Source organism: Catharus ustulatus, chromosome 1, assembly GCF_009819885.2.
Source record: "Catharus ustulatus isolate bCatUst1 chromosome 1, bCatUst1.pri.v2, whole genome shotgun sequence".
In the NCBI taxonomy this organism is placed as follows: Eukaryota; Metazoa; Chordata; class Aves; order Passeriformes; family Turdidae; genus Catharus; species Catharus ustulatus.
Window position 1 is genome coordinate 108,067,457 of NC_046221.1, and position 26,156 is coordinate 108,093,612.

General features: G+C 39.6%; 1 protein-coding gene across 1 annotated transcript in view; it reads right to left on the minus strand.

Moving 5' to 3' along the window:
• The window catches only part of LOC116996323 (ankyrin repeat domain-containing protein 12-like), a 60,373-nt gene that overhangs the window by 16,112 nt on the left and 18,105 nt on the right, over positions 1-26,156 (minus strand). The window contains exons 2-7 of the mRNA XM_033059816.1: positions 23,963-24,100; positions 16,667-16,814; positions 8,605-8,751; positions 7,392-7,592; positions 4,096-4,238; positions 2,371-2,518 (exon numbers count right to left, since the gene is read on the minus strand). Coding sequence (XP_032915707.1) covers positions 2,371-2,518; positions 4,096-4,238; positions 7,392-7,592; positions 8,605-8,751; positions 16,667-16,814; positions 23,963-24,049 — 874 coding nt within the window. The 5' untranslated portion in view covers positions 24,050-24,100. The remainder of the gene's footprint in view (positions 1-2,370; positions 2,519-4,095; positions 4,239-7,391; positions 7,593-8,604; positions 8,752-16,666; positions 16,815-23,962; positions 24,101-26,156) is intronic.

A 26,156-nucleotide genomic window follows, 5' to 3' on the forward strand; every position in this document is an offset into this window, starting at 1 on the left:
AAATTAATTGAATACTCATGGGACACTTGTCACACTTCAGGACAAAAGAGTTCCGTTCAGCAGTCACCTCTTTACAAATCAAAAAAGAATAAAACCTACCTTAAACACACAACAAAACTTCTCTCTAGAATTAGGCTTTTTAAGAGAAAACAAAAGGTAATGAAATCAAAGTTCTCCCTCCCTTTACAGATCTCACTTAGGCATGCAAAAATACTAATTAACATTTATATCTAATAAAAGTAACATACTTTAAACTTTGAAAACGTCACCTATTGTGCATAATTCCTGTATAACCTGACTCTTACAATACCCGCACAGACAGACCGTTGAGGAATCAATTGTTAAACAGCAACAAGTTTCTATCACCCACATGGACAAATATTTGTCTTAAGATTAATGCTTCCAGCTAAGCTGAAGTTGATTCTGTGAAGTGATGCCGCAACTGTCCCTTAGAACAGAAGGGCCATGCACTGTATTTCAGTCATCCTAATGCCAAAAAAGTTAACACTACATCACAACATAGGGCAATATGGCTTTTTTCCCTTGAATTATAGCAAAATTTTGAACAGAAAACATTCCTGGGGGTGGGTTTTATTTATTTGGGAAAGAAAAAACAACTTTCACAATCATGTGATATGATGGTCTTCTTCACATGCTTTTCACAGATCACAGAACAGTTGAGGCTGGAAGGGACCTCTGGAGATTATCTAGTTCAACTTGCCCTGCTCAAGCAAGGGCATCCAGAGTCAGCTGCCCAGGACCCTGCTCAGAAAATTTTTAAATTATCTCCTACAAGGGAGACTCCACAGCCTCCCTGGACAACCCATGCCACTGCTTGGTCATCCTCACAGTGAAAGAAGTGTTTCCTGTTGTTCAGCGGGAACTTCCTGTGTTTCACTGTGTGCCCATTGCCTCTGGTCCCGTCACTGTGCACAACTGACAAAAGCTCAGCTCTGTCCTCTTTGCAATCTTCCCCTCGGGTATTTTTACGCATCAACAAGATTCCCCTGAGCCTCTGTTTTTCTAGGCACTTTATTATCTTTCTGGCCCTTCCCTGGACTCTCTCCATTATGTCAATGTCTCTCCTGCACTGGGGAGCCCAGAACTGGACCCAGTACTCCAGCTGTGGCCTCACCAGTGCTGAGCAGAGGCAAAGGATCACCTCCCTCAACCTGCTGGCAACATTCCGCCTAATGCAGCCTGGGACACCACTGGCCTTCTTAGTAGCAAGGGCACATTGCTGGCACATGATCAACTTAGTGACCACCAGGACACCCAGGGCCATTTCTGCAAAGCTGCTCTCCCAGCTGGTCAGATCCCAGCCTGCACTGCTGCTTTCATGGTTGCTCCTCCTCGGCTGCAGGACTTCGCACTGCTCCTTGTTGAACTACATGAGATTCCCACAAGCCCTCTTCTCCAACACAGTGAGGTTCCTCTGGATGGCAGCACAACTCTGATGCACCACTCACTTCTCCTTAGAACCCCCAGTCCTGTGTCATTAGGAAACTTCTCTACCTCAGTTATCAATGAAGTGTTAAACAGGAGTGGATGCAGAATTGATCCAAGGTACACAGGCAATTACTGGCCTCCAAATAAACTTTGTGCCACTAATCACCACCCTTCTGGCCTAGGAGTTCATCCTGTTTTCAATCCACCTCATTTCTTTTACCAAAAAGATTCTGAATTGTTGAAGATTCTGTGAAAGCCAAATGAAAATTTCCTGTCTGGCACTCAAGTAAGTTACTCATAGTTAACAATCTTTTGCTTCTGAGGAGGTAACGATTCTTTCTGTGCTCCAAGAGGTGTTACATACTTCTCAATCTACACAAACACAGGAGGAACCAAGAATTACTGCCTCCACTTCAGCAACTTATCTCCCTGGTTGCCCACAGAAACCCGTGGTTCCCCCACTGGCAGAACTTTTCTACACTGAGTAACTAAGTTACACCCATGTGAAACACTGACTCCTGATTCATCTACTAAAGTGGGAAATAAGTGACTCTGAGGATAATTTTCACCATGAAACAAACCATCTCAGAAACATGCTATATCATAACAAATACAGTATTTTCCTTTATATCTTTCTGTGGTAAAGCCACCATTCTGATATAGAGTTTATATGCAAAGTAGGAATGGCATATTAAAGACAGAAAGAAAAGTAAAAAAAAATAAATTCAGAATACACATTTCAGATAATTCAAATGAAAAATTTAACAAACTACCTCAAAAAATAAAACTGGAAGGCAACCTTAGCAATATCAACTGTTACCTGCACCAAGTCTTAATAGCTAACACTCTGCAAAAGGTTAAGACCACCTAAACTGAGGTGAAATGATTCATGTAAGTATGCAATTAAATAGCTACTTTTACCTGAGCAACTCTCCTCATCATCAGAGATGGGCACCTCTCTTTTCAACAGCATTTCCAATTCTTCAGTTTCAGCAACATCAACAGGTCTTTCCCCATGCTTATTGGCTTGAAACGGATTTCCACCGTGTCGAAGCAACAGCTTCACAATCTGCAGCATTAAATAAATTAACTTCTGGGTTATCCACAGTATGTTACTTGACCAGAATAAAAATCCCCTGCTGCACACAAAGTATGAGTAATGTGATATGCAATTCTAAATCCTATCTGAGACTGAGACTGGAAAGCAAGACTTCAGCAACTAAAATGCGAAGTCCAGGTTGTATATACATAGTCTGCTACATAAAGGATGGGGGAAGACTAGAGACTGCTGCCCTCTGCTACACAGACAGAGTATCATTATATAAAAAAGAAACAGGGGCCTTTTGTTCTTGCTGTTCTAGCATTTCTTCACACAATTTATCTCGCTCCCCACCTAGAGGCTCTCTACTCCTCTGCACTTGATTCACCTTCTTGCTCCAAATTGTATTACACTTAAATAAGGAACAGCTCAAGTTTTACAAGTCACAGTACTACTGGTTTTCTCAGCAGTACCAAAAAGCCCTGAGAGAGATCCAAGTATCTTACTGGAGGATCAAACCACCCCCACTACAACTGCATGCAATAAATCAAAATCATCAACTTCTCTATCATCAAGGGCAACAATTTGTTAATGTTACAGTGATACCAAGCCCACTGCATTTTCAGCACAGTGCCCAGTACTACTTTTTTTTCCTATGTGTAAAGAATGTGGAAATTCAGCAGACAGTGATACCTTAACAGGAAGCCTCAGAATTATTTTGGAACATAATGCCATTGAGATGGCCACAGATACCTGTACTGATACCAGATAAGCAAGAGGTCCTGTTCCCCAAGACTATTACAACTCTATGAAAACTTGACCTGAAGACCCAAGATCTTTGTTTACATACCTATAAAAAGCAGTTACTAAATAGCTAAAAAAAAAAAAATTCTCAACAGATTATCATAATTAATTTCTCTATCTTTTCCAGAAAAACTTTTCAAACTCAACTCTTGTTTGTAGGGTGTACTTGATTTAAGGATGTATTCATTCTATCTTTTGCTTTATACAACAAATCACACACATAGTAATGAAATAAAAGAGATATAAAGTGAAAGCAGAGTCATATCTGCATCTTACTTGTATCAAGAACAAATTATAAGTTAGTGTTAGTAAGCTCCATTTATCTTCTCCACTAAGTGTTGATTGGTAAATTTTAAAAATAGTAAGAATATATATATTTATCAATTCTCTATTTTAATGCCATAAATAATATTTTAAAATAAATAGAGGATATATACCTTTAAATATTTATAAACATATATGTATAATATACATAAATCCACAGTATACTATATAGGAGACATTTTTCTTTAGAGAATTCTATACAGTAAAAGTTTCTCAAAAAAGTAATTTAAGTGCTTATTTACTAAGAAAGTAATGGTGAAACTTCTAAATAGTTAAGAAAACAGATACTGGTAGAAAGTATCTGGCAACAGAAGTCAGATGAAACAAAGACAATCAGAAAAACTTTAAGATGTTCCCAAAACAGCAGACGCAGAACTACAAGATCATACAAATGTAATGAGGACAGTTAAGATTTGTTCTGAAGCTTCAGCATTTCAAACCATGTATTTATCCCCTTCCTACTCTCCCAGAACACTCACATTTCTATGGCCACTACTAGCAGAATCATGAAGTGGGGTATCATCATCCAAGCCCTGTGTGTTCACATCTGCTCCCGCTGCTATCAGAACTTTAGCAACATCGTAGTAGCCAACGTTACAAGCTTCATGCAGTGGTGTCCAACCTAGGGTGAAGAATGCACATTTAAGACAAAGATCAAAGATTTGGTTTTTCATTCCTGTGCTATAGGTCTCTATTTCCTCCGAACATTACAAAACACACTCACATACAGTACTTGGCAGAACAGCAACGCCACCCATCTGATGAAAACATATGCTTTATCAACTTCAAATCTCCCATCAAATTCCAAGTTTTTCTGAGATTAAACTGAATGCTGGAATCACAAATCAGATAGTTGAAGACAATATCTGGCAAAAAATCCCCAGGCTAAACATGCTAGAGATTCTTTGACTAGTAAACATTTGAACTGTGTTAGGTGTAGATATAAATAATATTATAATATATGGATACCATTTGAAAACTACACTATTGGAAACAGTAAGTGTGCCAAATTACCATAACCAGTGCTCCTTTATGTGCAAGGAATCATTAACAACACTAGTAGCTTGATAATAAGCTATTAATAATGGCAGAGAACTTATTCTGGTATTTTCCAGAACACTAGTTACTGTCTGCAATTTTGATTTTCACAAGCTCACTGCTCATTTTCTGTAGTACAGTGTCAACTGAAGATGACAACCCACACATGCTATATTCCTTACCTCAATTTCCTCTCCCCAACTTGGTAACTTCCACTTCACAGCTGACCTGAATTGCTGTTGATGCCTTCTCAAAGCCCAGTTCTGGGGAGGCATTCAACTTTTGTTTCCAGCATAACCAGTAAAAGAGTTTGATCACATGAACTCTGTATCTAATCAGTAGCAGTCTTGTACATCCATGAAGTGGAGGAACAAGAAATCCCTAACTTATCTAATCCCTCAGTAATGGGATTTCTCACCTTCATCTTTCACTCAACTTCCAAGCTGCCACTCATTTAAATTTAAAAAAAAAATAAAAAATAAAAAAAAAGGAAAAAAGATGCATCTAAGTTATTCTAAAGCAAAACACTTCTTTCTGTTCCTCATACACTAAATTTGCTCTTCAATCATTACTTGGGTTATTTACTTCCAGCACTGGCTACCACCTCCTTCTTTCCATTTTCTTGCCATTTGCTCTTTTGACACTCACCCAACATGATAACACTCTTCTGCTCTCAGCCTTCTGATCCCTATCTTTTATTCTCTGTACTAATTATCTCCACAATTTATTTTTCTCCATGTTGTACTGCTTTGGTTTTTCATCCTTTCACAATGCCCTGCCTGCCAACTCTAGCGCTGGCTTGCTGTCAATATCTGTTTCCTTTACTCTTGTTCTCACATGGCAGTATCATTCTGGCATATATCCCATGAGCAGGGTTACTTCCTCCATTACTAATTCATTTTCTGCTCCTTTAGTTCTGCCAAATCCTTAGCTAAAAACCCTCTAATTCTCTAAACTACACTGCATCCTAAATTCCTGCTTTTCTCCACTCATGACTCACTGCTTCAGTCCTCCCCCTCTTCTTGACTTCTCCCTCTGCACAGTATTTTGAAGTTCAGCCATCTCTGCTTCTCACTTCAGATTACCAATAAAAAATATCTCACTTGATCCCAAACACCTCCTCCAGAACTTTGACTGAAGTCTCCAACATACTTGTTTCCAGCTGATCCTCAGAATCAGCTCTCACCCATTGTCCTTTTACTTTCATCTGCCTTTAAAATTAAGCATCTGCCCTACGTCAGACTGGGATGAAGATGCGAAGTTAACTTCTTTCAGAGCAACCCATACAGTAATATGCACTGCGTTTGGGGCTACACCAGTACTCTCAGCAGTGCTTTGGCTACTGCTGAACAGGGCTTGTGAAGCGTCATGGTTTTCTCTCTCCCTCCTACTCCACAAGAGTTTGGGAGGGGACACAGCTGGGAGAGGTGACCTAATGTATATTCCATACCATAAGATGCCACGCAATAAAGAGAAGGAAGGAGGGTAGTTTGTACATAATGGCAATTTTGTCTTTCCAAGCATCTGTTACACCTGCTGAGGCCTCGTTTCCTGGGAAGGGACTGAACATTTGCCTGACGATGGGAAGTAGGGAATGAATTCCTCTTCTTCCTTTGCTTGCACATGCAGCTTCTGCTATTCTTATTAAATGGTCTTCAAAACAACCCACAAGGGCTTTTTGCGATCTTATTTTCTCCCCACACCTAGTTGAGGAAGGGAAGTGAGAGAGCAGCTGGGTGAGTGCCTGGCAGCTTGCCAAGGTCAACCCACTACATCTCTTCTTCAAGTGTTTCTATTATTCTCCCAGTGATTTCCATGGGCCTGTCTTCCCCTAAACCTCCCCCTCCTTTTCTAAAATTGCTCTTGTCAACAAGTTCTTCTCATCTCCCCTCTCAACTTCTTTGAAGATCTCACTGTTCTACTTCTTGTCTTCTCCTCTTCTACATGCCAGTCCTGGGCAGCTTCATGTTCAAATACAAATTCAGCTACTCTCTTCAAACCAAGAAATTACCAATCTGTTATCTTACCTAAAGTCAGGATTTCAGTTCATCTCATTAATATCTTCTCTTGATGTCAAGTTTAAACTGACAACCAACTGTGCTATACAGTTCTTAGTTTCTCCCACAGGGGCCTGCTACCTCAACTCCTCCCTGACATTCCCACTGAGAACATAATTCACACTCATAAACCAAAACCCATAAACCTAAAAATATCGTATATGTTACAACTTAACAAAGCTCATCAATCATTGCTTAAATCACAGCAAATACTGACATGTCAAGGCTGTCATTAATCCAGCAGGACTAGATGACAACTGCAACCATACCACACTCATCTGCCTTGGCGCATATCAGCTGTCCCAGTGAAGACAGTGCACATCACCACCTCCACCATCACTAAACTTTGCATCTCCTCACAAAGCCCACAGTTTCATCATTTAACTCTGCCCAGCATAATCCTAGCAAGTTCAGCAAGTGTGCACAGATTTCTGTGAATACCTACTGCGCAAAGGCCATGGACACAACTGAAATATCTAGATATTAAAACACTGTTCTAATAATACACTATGTACTATAGCATCCCAGTACTACCACTGGAAATGAAAAACACAATTTTGGGAATTCCTGTGAAGTTATACTTTTTCATTTGTATACAACATGAACCAAAAGGAAACCTTGGTTAACAACTGCAGTGTTACTTTTAATTTATACAGTTAAGAGTACTCATATTAACTTACCTGCAAAATCTTTTACATTTACATTTGCACCTAATCTGATTAGCTCTTTGACCTGTTTAACATCTCCTCGAATTGCTGCCATGTGTAGAGGAGTTTCCCCTCGTTCATTTCTCTTGTTAACTTTGTCTTTTTGTCTTGAAGAAGAGGTTGGAGTTTTCTTTTGTGTTGGTGTTGTTTGTAAGGAATGATTCAAGGTGGAATCTACAAAACAAGTTTTTAAATGGTTGCTGTTAAGTTAAAGTGAGATGAAGCAAAAAAATTACCAACACTTGCTTTCAAAAATGATAATGACTAGTGAATAATTATATTTAAATAAAAGACATTTCACCCCTCACTCGTGTCAGCACAATGCTGATTTTCAATGTGAAAAGGGGCATTTTGCAAAATCTTACTATTTTAACCAGGTTTCTGGGACAGATGAAGTCTATCCAAACTACAAGGCTCACATACTCTGGTATAAATTCTCCTGAATCAAGACAAGGTGAGATCATGCAAATCAGCATCTATCCTGTTTCCCCTTCCTCCAGCAAAATTCCACTATATTTTTATGTAGTGAGATGCCAATTTAAGGAATTACATTCTGTGTATTGTACTAAATATATAAATCCTCAGCTGTACCAACACAGCTGGGTGGACTGGATAGTTCCTTAAGGAAACCCAGTCATTTGCTTCTAAATAGCAATTTTGTAAAAAATTTACACCTGTAGAACATACACATACATCAAGATTTTTTTAAATGCAGCTGGACCAAGAACAGTTTGAAATGGTGAATTAAAAGCAAGATGTCTTCCCTCTCCCATTAAATCAGAAGGAAATGGTCCCATTTCCTCAAAATTAAAATCCTGATCCAAAGTGAGACAATGAGATAATAGTTAAGCTTCAATAAAAACAAAAAACAAACAAAAGGATGTATTTCAGGCTTTAAATAATCCATATGGAACAGTGTCTGAGAGGCAAAAATAAACAAAGGAAGAAATTAAATTTTCAATTTTTACAGATGTCACAGTGCAAAGTTTTTCACATAAAGAATTTCACATCAAGATTTTTTCATCAGATTAATCATACACATGAAATAAATTTTAACACAAGAATGAATGATTTAAAATAGGGGGAAAAATCAAAGATTTTTGAAAAACATCAGTGCTCTGAACATTCTGACTAGGACAGAATTAAATAGGCAGGAGGAAGAAAACTGTTAACTCTGTAAGATCACCTGGACTGTTGTCTCTTGCTGTCATCTGCATAAGAAGTGCCATCTGTTTGCGCTCTGACAGAGGGTAACCAAACAGAATGCTAACGGGTGCTGACTTCTTATTCCCAGCATCCTTCTTCATTTTCTTTTTCTCCGGACCTTCCTTCTCTAGAAATAGGAACATTTCAAGACTCATACTTCAGTTTCATCAGTATATTTTTCTAAAAATAAAACCATTCTCTTAAGGTCTGTAAACTCTTGATAGGTAGCAGGTGATGAAAAACAGAAATCACACCTCTAACTTACTGCATTTGCATTAGTGTTGGTTACCTGTTCTAATCATATTAGGGTAATAAGCTACTGAGATAAAGCACTTAAAGCTGCAAGCAGGATTACCAAAAAATTCTAACAGATGAAAAACCTGTTTCACAGGAGGAATGCTGTGTATGTTTCATCTCTAATTCTCAGAGATTAAAGTCAGGAACTTAAAATTTCTGTAAAATCAGCTGGTCAGCTTTCAACATTCAATACAGATTTGAGATTACACTCTCTTCTACTTCTCTCAAGACATCATGTTAACAATTAGGAAAAGCCTATTTAATATTGGTACCTGCTAAGTAATTGGTTAAAAGACTCTTTCTCAAACTCATCCCGTTATGTTATCTTAAAGCAATTTTTTCTGCATAATTCATATCCTTCAAAAACATACAGCTGTTTTATATACATAACTTCTTTCCTTTTATCAATATTTACGGAAGCTGTTTAATATTTCATCTCCAAGTTTTAAACCAGGAGCTAAAATTATACATCTGAGTAAACATCAAAAACAAAACAAAACTCCCCCCAAAACCAAGAAACCCTGTCATCTACAAAAGCAGAAAACCTTAAAACAGAGGACTCCACAGAGGAAGACTTCACTGAGCTTTGGGAGAAAGGTAAAAATTAGAAGCTTAAGTCCCTTTAAGGTTCCTAGTTTATATTTCACTTTCTACAATTCTGCATTCTTGCTCCATTAGTTTCCTCTCAACTAATTTTCTGCCTTCCTAGTCTCCTCTAAATCTCATTTTCTAGGCCTGATTACAGATACAAGCTTTAGTAATGCAATGCTCTTGAGGCACAGGAAGGCACAGCAACAGTTCTTATCTTGAATTCCATACTGACCCATAAGAAATACATGATTTTACGGGCTAAACAATTGCCAGCAAGAGTATTTAAGAATGGAAAGCTACAGACCTATGCACATATTTTTAAAACTTCTATAAATGTATCCATCATGTTTTAAAAGGCAACAGGTCCCTTTTTGCAGAACAAAATAATGTTTTTTTTCCTAAACTGCAGGCAACTCACAGTCTTGGATATCTAAAAAATTAATTCAATATCCAAATCAACACGTATTTGTGTAGTGCCCTACCGGTAAAAACATCTGCATAGGAAAATTTAAAAAAACCTTTACGATACAACTGTACTTTCAACTTTTCACTGCAGCATGCTGTTCCCTCTGCAAAGATACAGCATACTCTTTACTGACTAATTTAGTACTTCTATCAAAATAACATATTTCAGTTTGACCAGAATAATCAGCTATTTCTTAGTATATGTTATTTGCTGTTCATGATTCTTTCCTTGAAAAACACATTTATTTTCATTCTGAATTATTCCTTACTATTTTATAGCTATTTTCAGCTTGAGAAAATAATATATCAAAAAATGAAATAAAGTTTTTTTATTATCTAGGTTTTACTCTTTTATACATGGAGGTTTTCTGATTTTTTGGGTTTTGCCTTTTTATTTTAATCAGCAAAAATTATTCCTGCCTCATGTTCAATGCTGCATTTCAGTGGTGAGGTAAATTATTCTTCTATTGCACTTTATTAACAAAGTGTTTGCAAAGCATTTCTAGATCTTACCAATTAAAATTACCAAGTAAGAACACAACTGTTCTCACCAAGATATACTGTAATTACGCATTTACTGCTCAAAATGAGACATAGTTTTCTTCAAATGGATATTAGACTTCATATACACTTTCAGTAAATCTAAACAGTTCAATAAACATAAATCAACATGATCAATAACAACCCTGAAAAAGTCTCAAGATTATAGCAGGTGCACCTGATAATCCCCCCAAAGATCTCATGGATATGACCTTGTTCTGACAAGAGGAGATGAAGAAAGTTTAAGATGTTAAGTTTAGAATTTAATGTATAAAATTGACTATTAAACTCAATCAATTGGGGTTTTTTTGTTTTGGGTTTTTTTTACATTTTGAGCCTTTTGTTTTCACGTTCTATGGAATACAAATATCTTCTTTTACATTTACATTCTTATCACTTTCTGCTGTTCTTCAGCAGTTAGAAATGAACATAAGGGTTAGAAACAGAACATAAGAGATTTTTTCACTTTTAATAATAACAAAAAAACCAGAACTTTTCAAGTAGCTTCATGTTCAACCACCTTCATTGGTTGAAGGTAGACCATCCCTCAGGACAATATCTTTCTATGATTTTCCCTTGGCAACACAAGTTTATCACCAAACACTTAAAAAAATTATTTTGAAATAGTCAAGTTATGTGTAACAGGAATTCAGAAGTATCTGAGCACTTATTTGTAAAAGAGTTCAATGAGATCCACTAACAATACTTAAAACCTACTGGCAAGAGGAACATGAGAGACACTGGTGATTATTTAGGATAATTTATGCATGACAGATTTTGTCCCAAGGCAACCAATAATGTATCTGGTTTTTTGTTTGCTTACTTTTTTGTCCAATTGGATAAATTACAAATAGTCACTCAAGTAATTTTTAATGTTCTGGAAAATTAAATTATTAAGTTATGTAATAAGTGGATTTCTCAACACAAATCATGCCAAATTAACTGAGTATTTAATTTGGTAAAATAATCACCTCACTGGATAAAGGAAATTAAGCAAAAAAAACCCCCCCAAATTCAAATTTCAGAGCTCATGATAGTTTTTTTTTTCATGTAAAAGACTCCCATTGTAGTCCAAATCCTAAAGAATAAGAGGATCAAAAAATAGGACCATGCATAATTAAAATATGAACTGCTTGAAATAAATGTTATGAAGTAATAAGATTGAAAGATATACAACCAAAGAATGATATGCTCATTACTAGGTCAAGACCAACTCTGCTGATGATGAAGTTCAGAGACAGAGTTTACTGAGCTCTGTGTTATCACTGCAACCTGACTGAAGTTATTTCCAAGAGAAACACATCATGACTGGTTGTGTTTCCTAGCCTCAGGGAAAGAGAAAGCTTAGAATGTAATGCAGAGACCCCACAGTGCATTTAACAATGCAGAGATGTCAAGGTACTATCGTGATACCTAATTAATCAAGTTTATGACATCTTTATTTAACGAAACAAACACACAAAACCACCTCCACTTTCCTGCCTGTAGCCCAAACAACAACTAAGTAAACTTGTTATAGTTTAAGAATAAGCCCAAATCCAGCAAGCAGGCAAGCACTGTGTGAACAGTCCCTTCAACACCCTCACTAACTACTGAAAGCACGAGCACAGGAATTATGTTACTGTGATGTACCCATGCAACATCAAGAGGTCAGCTAAGTGCTAAAAGAAATATAACTGTGCCATGTCTGGACAACTTTAAAGACTGAAATTGAAGGGGTCAGAAAACAAAACCAAGATCCTGCTATTAACAGTACCTCTGGAAAACGTAATTTCCAAGAAAGATCAACAAATTACCACATTCGGTGTAACTGCAACTCAATGTTCCTGAATAATCAGCTCTGTAACAAGACTCTCTTTGCAATGAAAAGATTTTTAGGATCTGCAGTTATGTTTAATTATTATGAAAAATTCAAATTTTTCTCTTCAGACTACTAAGTATAGTAGTCTACTAAGGTGTAGTAGTCCACTAAGGTGGAGAAAGCAAACAAATCTGACCTCTGCAAAATCAACACTTGTCTACTGTTCTTATTCCAATAATCACATCAGAGGTTACAGTAATTTCACGAATACAAGCCGCAGCAATTTGACAAAAATTTTGGTGGAAACCTGGAAGTGCGGCTAATAGTCGGGTGCGGCTAGTATATTAATAATTTTCTGACATTTACAACCCCAGACGTGCCAGCCAGAGTGCCGAGCCAAGCACCGGCCAGTAAAAGCCGGCATTTCGCGATTGTTACAGTGTTACCGTGTTGCCCTGGCTCCCTGCAGGCAGCACGGGGGGCGGGGAGAGAGGCGGGAGAGCTCTCTTCTTCCCTCCTCTGCCGCAGCCCAGGGGAGGAGGGGGGGGGGGGGGGGGGGGGGGCGCCGCCATTGCTGCGGCTCGGGGAGCCGACGGGGGGGGGGGGGCGCCGCCATTGCCGCAGCTTGGGGAGCCGACGGGAGCCCCGCGCAGCCATTGCCGCGGCCCGGGGAGGAGGCGGGGTGTTTTGTCCGCGCCCGCCGCCGGCGCCACGGGCGCGGGAAAGCTCCGTCCCCGCCCGCCGCCGCTGCCGTAGGAGCGGGGGAAGCTCCGTCCCTGCCTGCCACCGCGGGGCAGCGCCAACCCGGGGTGACCGAGCCCAGTGGCAGCGGCAGCCGGCCCCGAGCGGCAGCACCAGGCTGGAGCACCTGGCCCCGTCAGCGGCCCCTAGCGGGCCGAGCCTGCGCAGCCTTAGCTCAGCCAGTAAACCCCGCCCTCCCGCGGTTCTGTTACTAATTGCACGCGGGTCCTCGCTGCGAACGACAGAGCGGCTTATATTCGGGTGTGGCTTATCTATGGACAAAAACCGAAATATTTGCCAACACCCAGAGATGCGGCTTATACTCAGTGCGGCTTGTATTCGTGAATTTACTGTACTTAAAACTAACCAGATTACTTACATAAATGAAGAAAATTTAAATAACTCTATTTAAGTAGTCTAAATAACTGATGGTTTTTCAATCAATTTTATGGTTTTGGATTGGGAGACTTAAAATCAGAGAATTTATTTTAAAAGGTATGAAAAATAGTTCTGCTTCAACTATCCAATCCAGCAATGTTAATCAAAGCTTGTGTGTAGACTCCTCCCTAAGATTTACTTATAAATTATCTATACTGCAGTACAAATAAATCTGCCTGCAGAATGCATCCATTGTATTATTTTTTTGTAGTTGCTCTGACCAAGAATGGCAATGTCACAACAGAGTCCTCAATTTTGGGAAGCCACCACAGCTAGGGGAGTGGCACAGCCAAAGGAGAACAAAAGAAGGAACACAACAGGATGCTGCTGATAAAGACATGGACAGAGTGTCCTTCCAGGTGTGTCCTGTTCCCAGAGGATTCTTCAGAAGGCCACACCTCTTCTAGGACTCACATTATCTTTACAGCTCCTGCAAGCATCTCAACTGGCATTGCAGGACTGCCTTCATCCAACTGGATGCAATCATCATGGGTATTAAATTATTAAGAAAGTAACTAAAAGGCTCAATCTTAAAATACTGTATACAAATGTATTGCAGCATTTTCTTAAGAAAAAAAAATAGATTGAAATTCAGATAAAGAGGTGGGCTATAATTGTTCTAGATTCTTACAGTACTCTAAAAGTGCTGTTTGGTTTCAATCTACTAACTGGGTGTAAAATGTACTTTGTGTATTGTGCTGCAGAAATCAAATGAAAAAACCCTCCAAAACATTTCTGTGTTATGTCAACATTCATTTTGGCTCTCCATGTTCCTTATCACTTGCAATACTTAGAAAATACCAGGCAAAAAAAAAAGCAGCTTACCAGGAAAAGGAACAAAGGATCAATTTTTATAAAAATGAGCAAAAAAAACCTGACAAAATTTTAGTTTACAGAAGACCCTGGAGCTAGAACCAAGAAAGCTCTAATGATGAAAAACTCTAAAAATTAGGTATCCCCATATTCTTTGACTCATTTACACACCTAAACAGGATGAAGTCCAATTATCATGGAGTTTCTATAATCAGCTAGGGACCCTATAATGTATCTTGGGGATAAGCCATTTATTAAACCATTAAATTGAATTTTTAAAGTACCTCTAACTGTGTTCACATTTTGGAGTTTTTAAAACTGAGACATATTTTTAAAGACCTTGAAACTGGTAAGAAGCTTTTCATTACCTTTAATTTTTCCCCCTGTGTCTGATTACACTCTCATTTCAAAAAACTTACTTTCTTCCTTCTCAACATTTGCCATTTTCTGTACACAGCTATCACGGAGACACTTCTGTCAGAGGTAACCATTTAGCTCAGTGAGAGCAAACCTTTTCCATGTAAAATGCCAAGTTTGTGCCAGAAGCAGCATTTCACGTCATGATCACTGATGTCAGTCCTAATCCATGTCAAACTTGGCACCACTGTAAGTGTCTAATTCCCAGTGGTCTAATCTAATTGGTTAGACACAGAATCTGCATTACAGGAACAGTTTTTCATCCTAGTAATGCTATTGCTCTAAAGTTTCTGGAAGGTCTATGTACCAAGTTTCCACCTGCAAAAGGGCAGTTGCTCTAACCTCCTTACCTCAGCTGAGATAAAATGTTCACCAAGCTGCGATGTTTGCTACCATAGTTAAAAACCACGCGCCTTCTACTTTCATGTTAAATATTTCTTGCCCCATCTGAACTGTCTCTTTCACCTCCCTGCTACAACTTCTGACAAAAAAATTTTGTAGTGTGAGCACTGTCTTGTTGTGCATGTCTAAGTGTCTGAAGTAATCAATCTTGTTTGTGGCAACTGTGAAAACAGATGCTATAGCAAAAAACACACAAAAAGTTCTGCTACTTTACAAGATGATTGGGACAATGACTTACTTAAAGTTGATGGGGGTGGGGAGACATGAAAAAATATTTTCAACACAGAAAACTTTTGATAAATACCAAATACTACATCTAAATACATTTATTTCCATTATGAAAAAATAGTTATGGTTTAATATGAAACAAAAAATTTAATAAAGCAGTTGCTGGGAGCATACTCCTAATTTAGACATGGTCTTTTCAGAATCAAATGGTATTGTGAATAGTGTAAGACTCAAGAATGCTGTAAAACCACTGGAAACAAAACTACAGCCAAGAGCATTGTTTTGTAATGTGACTTTCAAATATGGATTTCATACTACAGTTTCTTTACAGTAATAAAAATATGTATTATCAAGGAGCCGTATCTCCCGCATGAAATCAATCCTGAACAAAAATTAAACACACACTGAGGTATACACTTCTACCTTGCATTTAAATCTAAGCATACTAAGGGAACTACCTAGTCATGAAAATATTTAAATGTTCAATAAGCAATGTACAAAAAACTGTAGCACTGAGCCTTTGAGAAATTTGGGGAATTTCTGTGCATTCAGCTGGCCATGGATACTGTTTGGTTATCAACTGAACTATTACTGGACTACTACTGCACAATGACACATTAATTAATTACCTAAACCTAGAGGTAAGTGTACCTCTTGGAATGTACCCAGCTCCCTCCATCTTGATTCAAAAAGAACTTTGTTAAGAATAGCAGTTTGAAACCTTGAAATCAGTTCTAATATAAATAAGCTTAAGCTGAGAGGAACTACTTAGCCTGTGCAGTAAAGGTACAGATCATAGGAACTTAAACTGAACTTAAACTGAAAGGAAACTGTGCTCTCCATGGCTAGTTTAGTTAGCTCTGTCACCTTAGTAACCTTTTCTATGGAGGACAGTACATCTACCAATCCATCCGATGCTCCCTCCCCAAAAAAAGGCTATGAAAGGCTGACAGCTGTGTCTCAAATCAAGGCATTCACATGGTTTTTCATCTGTTTACTCGTTTGAACAAATGGACCCCAGAGATGACAATACAAAGAAAGATTTGTTACTGAAACAGAAGGAAAGAATGAGGTTAGGAAACAACTGGAGAATACAGATCAACTATGGTGGAATGCTGGCCATTGCTAATGACAGGATGAAAGCCTATCAGACTGAGATGTAACAATCAGAAGCAAGCAAGCAAGCAACTTTTATACTTAGTATTCTTTTTAAAGAGAAAAAAAAATCAATGTAAAAACATAAAATATTAATTAAGTTAGGATATATTTTACCAGCAAATAATTAGTTAAGGAAATAAAAACGTTCTACCTGTGTCTGAATTGCGATCTTCATTTCTGGATGGACTAATAGTAAAAGGAAGTTTACGTTTCATGGAAGACTTTTCTTTCATCTCCTTCCCCACATCACTCCTATCCACTTTTGGAGTTTTGCTGTAGGATGCAATCTTGTCCTTGCTCTAATATAAATAAAAAGTATACTAAGTAATTTTTGCATAAAGCAGGATAGTCTTATAACGTACACAGACTGAGAAGACTGATAGGTGAGAATGTATGTGCTTGTGTATGTGTATTACAAAATTTTTTGAAAAAACAAAATAATAAATTGTCATTTCTTTTTTAAATTACTAACTTCTATGTTATTTCTACTTTCAGATACATCACTGTAGAAATGCTGTTCACTATTATAGGCTTAATTAATTAGCAAAAGAACAACACAAACTGAATAAGAATTTGCCAAGTCTTGATGACCACCCCAATTTCCTTCCCTGACCATAACAATCCCACTGTAAGTACAATAAAAGCCCACACTGCAATTCAGACTGAATTGTAAACCCCCCAAAACCCCTCTAATTACCCTCCCCTGCCTCCACTCCCACCCTGTAATCCATCAATACAGAACTCCCTTTCTATTTCAACAGTAACAGCGTAATGTTTCATTTGAGAAAAACCTATGAATAAACTTTTAAAACTAATATCAAATTTAGAAAAAAACAGGTACAACCTATTGGATTCTTGAGTTGTATAAATCTAGATATTTTGGCCTATAAACCATATTTCAAATAGACAGAGAAAAACCTAAACAGGCTCACTATATACTTATACTTCATTACTTCACTAATACAGGAGGAAAGAATGTAAAAGATACCAGGTTAGTGTAGAGACTGCTTGAGAGAACCCTCTGCAAACCCCAATATCTTAGCCTACTAATTGAGATGCAATGCAGAGACATCATGTCCTCTGTTCATTACATACTGCACAAACACATCATCCAGCTCAGTCAGCTATCGCAATTCCACAGCTTTGTATCATTCTTAACACATGATCAGATGAAACTACTGATAGATTAACTTCCTAAAGGTAGAAGAACATACACAGCCTTGCCAATCACTGAAAACCAGAAGGCCAATCCTTGGTACTTCTGAAGATTTATTGATTGCAGGAAAACTAAAAAAAAAAATAACTTCAAGTAAAAGTTCTGTTCTCAAAGGCATCGCTCCCTTTTTTTAAAAGAACGCCAAACTCAGGTAGGAAGATATCATCTGACATGCTGAGTTTAAACTGTTGCCAAAAAGTTAAGCAGAACTGATTAGAAAAAGAACCTATAAACAAACCCTACAACCTTCAGAAGACAAATATGTGTACAAGGGAAATTACAAAGAAGGCAGTAGTCTGCGTCAATGAAATTCCTGAAGTTTAAAGGTTGCTGCCCTCCGAACACCTACCTTCTTCACAGTCAGTTTAGAAAACCAAAATTCCAAAACAAAATGCAGAACAAAACCCACACACCAAAACCAAAGTCAACTCTCCTTCAAAATCCCAAAAGAAACATCCTCCCTCTGCTCTCTTTTTTTTTCCCTACATGCTCAAACATGAAAACATAAAAACCCAAACCCCTTAAGACTCCCCCAGGCTCCTGGAATATACAGTGCCTGTGGTATTAGTTATGAAAGAATTCAAGTCATTGTTTCCAAATGCATCTCTAAGCTGGCAAGAGCAGATCCAGACTCCATTAAGCCTTTTCCCATCTCTTCTACCACACACACAGGTTACCCACTTGAACCCAACCTCGCCAAGAGCTTGCTCATCCCTTGTTTCTAAATCAATTATTCCTCCTATCTATGTATGTGAATTTCCCACAATATGATGAAGTGGCATCAAAATTTTACTTCTTTCTCTACAATGTTATCTTATGTTAGGGACTATGCAATAGAAAGGATGAACTAAAAATAATTTAATATTCCTAAACAGAAAACATAGGTTTCAGCTTGTTCTGTAGAGAAAAAAAAACACAAAAAAACCCAACAAAACCACAACTTTTTGCAGTTGGTAATCTTTAAAAATAATTCCTTTTTTGGGGGCACTCCTCATTAAAATACATCAGTAGGTGCTCTCAAAGAGGCACAAGCTGCGTAAGTAATTTGATAGTTCTACTTTATTCTTAAATTGCTTATATGTATTATGTTAAATATTATGACTGATGCACTAGTTTTTGAATAATGATTGAAAATTAATTTTGTGATAATCTAGTTAGGTGAGAGAGTTCAAAATGCACACTTTCAGCCAAGTAAAAACACATTAAAAATAAAAAAATACTATACATAGAATACACAGAAACCGAAAAGAAAAAAAGAAGACAGACTATTGTGCTCCTTAGCTACTGTGGAAATAAGCATTCAACATTCACTGGTGGACTTTCCAATTCAAAAGATGTAATGAACAGGGTGTTTGAGAAGTCTGTACAAAGTTGATGCTGTTTATTATTTTCAGTGACAATACTGAAATAGAGATACAATCAGATATGTAGACATCATCACAACTGAAAGAGAGAAAGAAGCAAAGAGCCCTGGCACAGAGAATGCAAAATGACTGACTGATTTGAAAAGCAGTCTTGAAAAGCCAGGATAAAACTAAGGTCCTACAAACTGATTAGTTAAATGTACAATTACAAAACGCTGTGTTAAAAGATAGACAACTCTTAATGGCATCCTGGGTTCAACTTCAAGTAGAGGAAGTAGAAGCAGGAAGAGGAGTAGAAACCCTGCAGGTTAGACAAGGAATTCCATTTCAAGGAGTGAGCATTCACTGTTCCAATTCTTCCTGGTCATTGCAACAACATGGACATCTCTTTTTCAGAGTCCAAGGCAAGATACAAAACTCAGCATCAACAGGTCTGTTAAATTAGTTTAATGTGACCCATGGAAGCAACCTAAAACGAAGCCGATATTTTTTATAAAATAACCCGTAAATCCCGTGGACTTTTTAAAGAGGTTGATTAATTCGAAGTGAAAACTGCTAACCAGATAAAATACTGACAACATGTTGATGTTCAGAAAAGCCAAGCACTGCTGCAAAGTGAAAAGCATTACATACTTTCCATGTCCACTAAAGCTAGAGAACATTTAATGGCTTTACAGTGCAACAGACTAGCAAAGATTATTTCTCCTTTACTAAGTATCTAACTCTCTGCCAGTCAGCATAATTAAGTATCAGAATAAACTGCCCAAGGAGACAGGAATTTCCAGCAGGCAAGCCTTTAAAGAAAAGGTCTGGCAAACATCTGTCAGGAACTGAGTACAGCTTATTCTACTCTGGGGCAAATGGATGAACTGGATCTGCACGTCTCAACATTTAATGCATGCCTCACTGGAGGATGTAGTAACAAGGAAGAATTTTCTCTGTCAACAAAACCATACTAGTGTGCTATGATGAAGAACACATTTTTAATCTGTACAACAGGAACTGTCTCAGAAGGCTAACAAACAGTAGTCTGGACAGTTTCTTGATATCCCATTCCAACTCTATTGTCTGGTACTGCTACAATCAATGACAAGACAAAAGGAGACAACAGAGAGCTATATAATCTAGCAGATGTACTAAGCCCTGGGAGAACAAGCATTCTTTTTCTGCCTATCAAAGATAATTACATACTGAAGCATGTTCTGTATGGTATTAAATGGTATTGGGCACTATTGTTGCAGTCTTCCAAGGAGAGAATTACAGTAATTTCACGAATACAAGCCGCAGCAATTTGACAAAAATTTTGGTGGAAACCCGGAAGTGCGGCTAATAGTCGGGTGCGGCTAATATGTGAATAATTTTCTGACATTTACAACCCCAGACGTGCCAGCCAGAGTGCCGAGCCAAGCACCGGCCAGTAAAAGCCGGCATTTCGCGATTGTTACAGTGTTACTGTGTTGCCCTGGTTCCCTGCAGGCAGCACGGGGGGCGGGGAGAGAGGCGGGAGAGCTCCTTCTTCCCTCCTCTGCTGCAGCCCAGGGGAGGAGTGGGGGGGGGCGCCGCCATTGCCGCGGCCCGGGGAGGACGCGGGGGGGCCGCGCCGCCATTGCCGCGGCCCCGGGAGCCGACGGGGGAAAAGCGCCGCCATTGCCGCGGCCCGGGGAGCCGACGGGGGGGGGGGGGTGCCGCCATTGCCGCGGCTCGGGGAGCCGACGGGAGCCCTGCGCAGCCATTGCCGCGGCCCGGGGAGGGGGGGGGAGGTGCGCGCCGCCATTGCCGTGGCCCGGGGGGGGGTGGGGTGCTTTCTCCGTGCCCGCCGCCGGCGCCACGGGCGCGGGAAAGCTCCGTCCCCGCCCGCCGCCGCTGCCGTAGGAGCGGGGGAAGCTCCGTCCCTGCCTGCCACCGCGGGGCAGCGCCGACCCGGGGTGACCGAGCCCAGTGGCAGCGGCGGCCGGCCCCGAGCGGCAGCACCGGGCTGGGCCACCTGGCCCCGTCAGCGGCCCCTAGCGGGTCGAGCCTGCACAGCCTTAGCTCAGCCAGTAAACCCCGCCCTCCCGCGGTTCTGTTACTAATTGCATGCGGGTCCTCGCTGCGAACGACAGAGCGGCTTATATTCGTGTGCGGCTTATCTATGGACAAAAACCGAAATATTTGCCAACACCCAGAGATGCGGCTTATACTCAGTGCGGCTTGTATTCGTGAATTTACTGTAATTCTTACAAACTCCAAATGTGTTTCTCCTTTGGATGACATATCCCTAGTTTACTCCTGAGTTTGGCGATATGAGGTATAAATTAAAAGATAAATTAAAATTTCATCATGTTCATATTTTACAAAATACCTCATGCAAACAGTAGATGGTCTAGGTGCTGTATACAGCTATACTATTATTTTATGTTTGCCAGATGACCAACTGAAATAAAAATACATGTATCCTAATGCATACATGATATAAACTCAGTTTATTAACAGCAATGCTATTTCTAATAAATTGTTTTGAGTTCTCAGAAGACCTGAATGCATAGCTGATTCACACAGTTATTCACTAGTTGTTACAGCTGCATAATAAGCATTAATTTCTGGACAAATATGAAAGATTATGTCTAACAATAGCAATTACATTTATCTCTCAACAGCTAACAGTGCACAGTCAGAACTAGTTGAACAATATAAAATTATGAAATGGAAATAAAATCCTGCAAGTGTTTTTTTCTCTAATCTTATGTTAACCACTGGAATAGCCTCATGCCATTTAGGTCATTACAGTCTTTATTTTGTGAAGAATGAGGATTTTTTTAGTGGAGCGGTATCCTTCAGCATTACTGTTTACTTGTAAGAGGCACTGTGTTTTATGAATATTATTTCACACCAGGGCTTAGCACTTCCTAACATCAATTACATTAGCTAATAAATCACTAATATTTTTCATACTTCTAATGCTTTAAGAACTATTACTTTTAAATTCATGCATTTTAGGCATTGAGAAAAATCCTTATTTGCTATACAGACATCTCCACTACCTTTTAAAGATATTTCATTGAAATTATCACTGTTGATTTGATCTGGTCAATCTTCACTTCAGAGTTCTATGTTTGTGTATGTAGTACAGATTTGCCTTCATGACCTTGTGTTGTTCAAACTCACACTTTACTCTTAGTGTATTACCTGCCAAATTTACAATAATTTTCTTGACAGAACCTAAATTATGACACTTTGGCAATATTTCCTCTATCTTTTCTAATCCACTTAGAAAAGTGCAGATTAGTCAAAGGCCAGCTGAACATGTCTGACAATTGTCCATGTGTTAGAGAACAGGTGTGTGACAGTTCAAGTGGCTATTTAACATAATCATGTATTCAGTTCTTCTCAAAATATGAGAACTCTATTTATAGTGTTAAAAACTCGAATACAGGAACAATAACATAACCACTTACACTCTCCATTAATAATAATTCTTCATTTTTATTTAGGATCTTATATTATACATTGTTTTGTATCATACAATTCCAAACTAAACCCTACATCATTCTAATCTCAAATTGTACACTGTACCAGGGTGGACAGTAAGCAACACTGGACAGAACAGTGCAAGCAGTTTATCAGCTTATTTTTTGGTACCAGTTTAATCAGACTATCACTGGCATTCCATATTCACAGCCTTTGTCTGACTTCCATTCCCTACTCTTCCCCTAAATTACTGAACGACACTTTCATTCCAAACAAGGACCAAAATAAACAGAAATAAAAAGAAAACCCAACATTATTTCATCCCTTTACTAGTAAGCCGATTTCCTTTCCCCATTTTATTCTGTTATCTTCCTTTTCTTATCTAAGTAGTTCATCAGAGTGAGTAGAAAGAATTACCTTTGCCTCACTTTACCAGGACCAATGAAACAAACTGGAAAAAGGCTAAAAGGTCTAAAGGTTTCTATGAATGTTTTTGGAAGACAAAGTTACAAGTACATGCTGAATCTTCTGATCTTCCTTTTTTTTAACCTCTTCCCTTCTTATATCCATTCATCAAAAAGTCTTGCAGAGAATACAGATTTCAACAAGAGAGTAAGCATGACCACACATACACACACACACACAATCCATTTTTAGAGAATACAGTTCTAAAGATTGCTAGGAAACAAACTTTCTCCTTAGGGCAATATACATGTCATTCATCATTTTCAATGCAGAGTATTATTCCAGCTTCTGTTATTCATTAGTAGTGCAGATAAACCCGTGGTCTATTGCACAAGTGTACTAGGCAGACAAATTGGAGAACTGGGTGATTTGACACTTGCCTCCAGAACTCTGAAAATCATGGGATGCTTCACATTTATAAACAACAAACCACTCTTAAGCATGACTGGACTTCCCATATTCCTTCATTCTCCAACACTCAAAAGTGGAATGCACAATTTTTAGATGGGCCTCCCTTGTACAGGAGCTACTCTTAAGCTTAGTGCAGCATTTGGTTTGCAGTTTTTCTTTGGTCTGTGCTCTGTCACAGTCCTTCACAAATGTTTTGTGTGTTTGTTACACTAATACACTGTAAAATAAAATAGGGATTGCTGTTCTTGTGAGTATATGAAGACTTCATATTAGCTAAGATATGCTAGGAAACTATATACTAACTTACACCAAATAAAACCAAAGTATCCAGCTTCCTTTTAAATTAACTTGAAAGTTAACAATAAAAGTCAAATTCTGTCCCACAGTTGAACTTGCAGTTAAACCAATGTAAAAATATATACCTTTTTTCAATACTAAAGATATCAGAACACAGATTCATATTTATTTCTTCCAATTACAGCAGTAAAAATAATGAAATATGCTTTATTTTACAGAAATTAAATGGACATTATTATAATTTTACCTTTCTCGCAGTTGTTTTTTCCACCATGGTGCTATTGCTGTCAGAATTTTCAACTTGAACTGTTTTTGTGGACCCAAATTTGGGCATTTTATAGCGGTTTAGCTAGTTGTATCTTGTATCAGTGGGTTCATCCTGTGTCTGAAAAACAAACAAACAACATTACATAAATATACACACTGCAGTGTCATTTCAGGACAAATGTTACTGCAGATGGTAGCAAAGCTGAATAGTACCCCAAAAAAGATGACTACTGGCTTCAAGATGACTAAAAGATGACACCTGGCTTCAAGCATCATTCCTCATGCAGCTCAACTCTTGGGGCAAAACCCCAAAAGGTCTAACATGGTTGTTGCTGGGGATGGTGTCATGGAAAAAGAACCAAGTTAGCTGTTAAACTGACTCATCCCTCTAGCTTACCTTTTGGGAAGACTGAACACTTTTGGCTATTTTAATAGGTTCACAGGTTCAATATCTCACTTCATGTTAAACGTCCTAGGGCTTAGAAAAATGAACAAGATTTGTAGCAACATCGTGAAGAAAAATTAAGCTTCCTAGCCTGGGAGACTGAAATATTGTATATTTAAAGTACAGTAGTTTCACGAATACAAGCCGCACGGATTATAAGCCGCACCCCCGGTGCCTCGACAATGTTGCTGTCTTTGTCAATAGATAAGCCGCACCCCGAATATTAGCCGCACTTTCGTTCGTAGCGAGAATCCGTGCGCAGCTTTAACAAATTGGCCAATTAGCAACAGGATCGCGGCATAGCGGGGTTTACTGGTTCGGGGCGGGGCCAGGCAGGCTCGGCCCGCTCATGGTTGCCGACAGGGGTGGATGGCCCGGCTCGGCGCTACGGCTTGGCTGGGCCGGCTGGGCGGTGTTGCTGCCGCCGCCGCCGCCAGGCTCCCTGCTCCCGTCTGCACTGCCACTGCTGCGTTTGCTTGCCCTGCGGGCGGTGCTGCTGCCGCCGCCGCTGCCAGACTCCCTGGCTCCCCGCTCCCGTCTGCACCGCCGCTGCCATGTTGGCTCGCCCTGGTCGGCACTGCTGGCCGCCGCACCGCCGGGCTCCCCCACGCTGCTAGCCCTGGTTCCCCTGGGCTCCCGTGCACTGCCAGCCCTGCTTCTACGGGGCTTTTCCCCGCCGCCGGGCAGCCTGGTGCCGCCGGGGCTTCCTGCTTCTACTATCCTATCCTATGCAATGTGGCTCCCGTGCACTGCAAGCCCTGCTTCTAGGGGGCTTTTCCCCGCCACCGGGCAGCCCCGCGCCGCCGGGCTTCCTGCTTCTGCTATCTTCCCCTATGCAGTCGGGCTCCCGTGCACTGACAGCCCCGCTTCTGCCGACTCCCCCGCCATGCTGGCCCGGGCTCTGCCGCCCTCCCTGCCCCGCCCTGCTGGCTCAGGCTCAGCCGCCCGCCCCCGGCACTGCTGACCCCGCCTCTGCCAGGCTTTCCCACCTCTGCCGGGGCCGGCCGGGCTCCAGCTTGGCTTGGGGCTGCCGCGGGCTCTCACTTCCGTGTTGGTAGCTTTTAGAATTTTGTTAATGTATTAGCCGCCCCAGAATATTGGCCGCACGTCCGGGTTTCCACCAAAATTTTGGTCAAATTGGTGTGGCTTGTATTCGTGAAATTACTGTAATATGGACAACAAGTCAAGTCTTGTGATTTATTATCCTTTCTGTTGTATCAAGAGATGCCTGCCAGAAGAAAAATCTTCTAAAGTTTAAACTTGGAACTAGAAACCTTAATTTCCATTGTCTATCAAATCAATTACATAAGCCACCACTAGAGACAGATATATATTCACATCTACATAAAGCCCCAAGAGCTGTGTGGTGTTTCATCTCCACGGTATACCAAACAAGTGTCATTACAGACTCACATAATGGAAGAAGTCTGACTTGCCTCTTCCACAGAGGGAAGAGCCACCCTTTTTGTAAGAATGGCTGAGAGGAAAGATCACACAGAAGGTAAAACTGACAGCAGTTTAGAGCTGGTGACTTTCTATGGGTCTTTTTGAGTTGATGTATTTTGTTGCAAGTATTTAAGTAATCACAATCCTATTGAGTTGTCATAATTTTATGCTTGATCAAGCCATCATTTCAGGTGCAACAATTCTACTGTTGCTTTACCATTAAGATTTTGGGATCATCATGTAGAGAATTTGTTGCTGTTTTAGGACCATGGTCATTATTTTG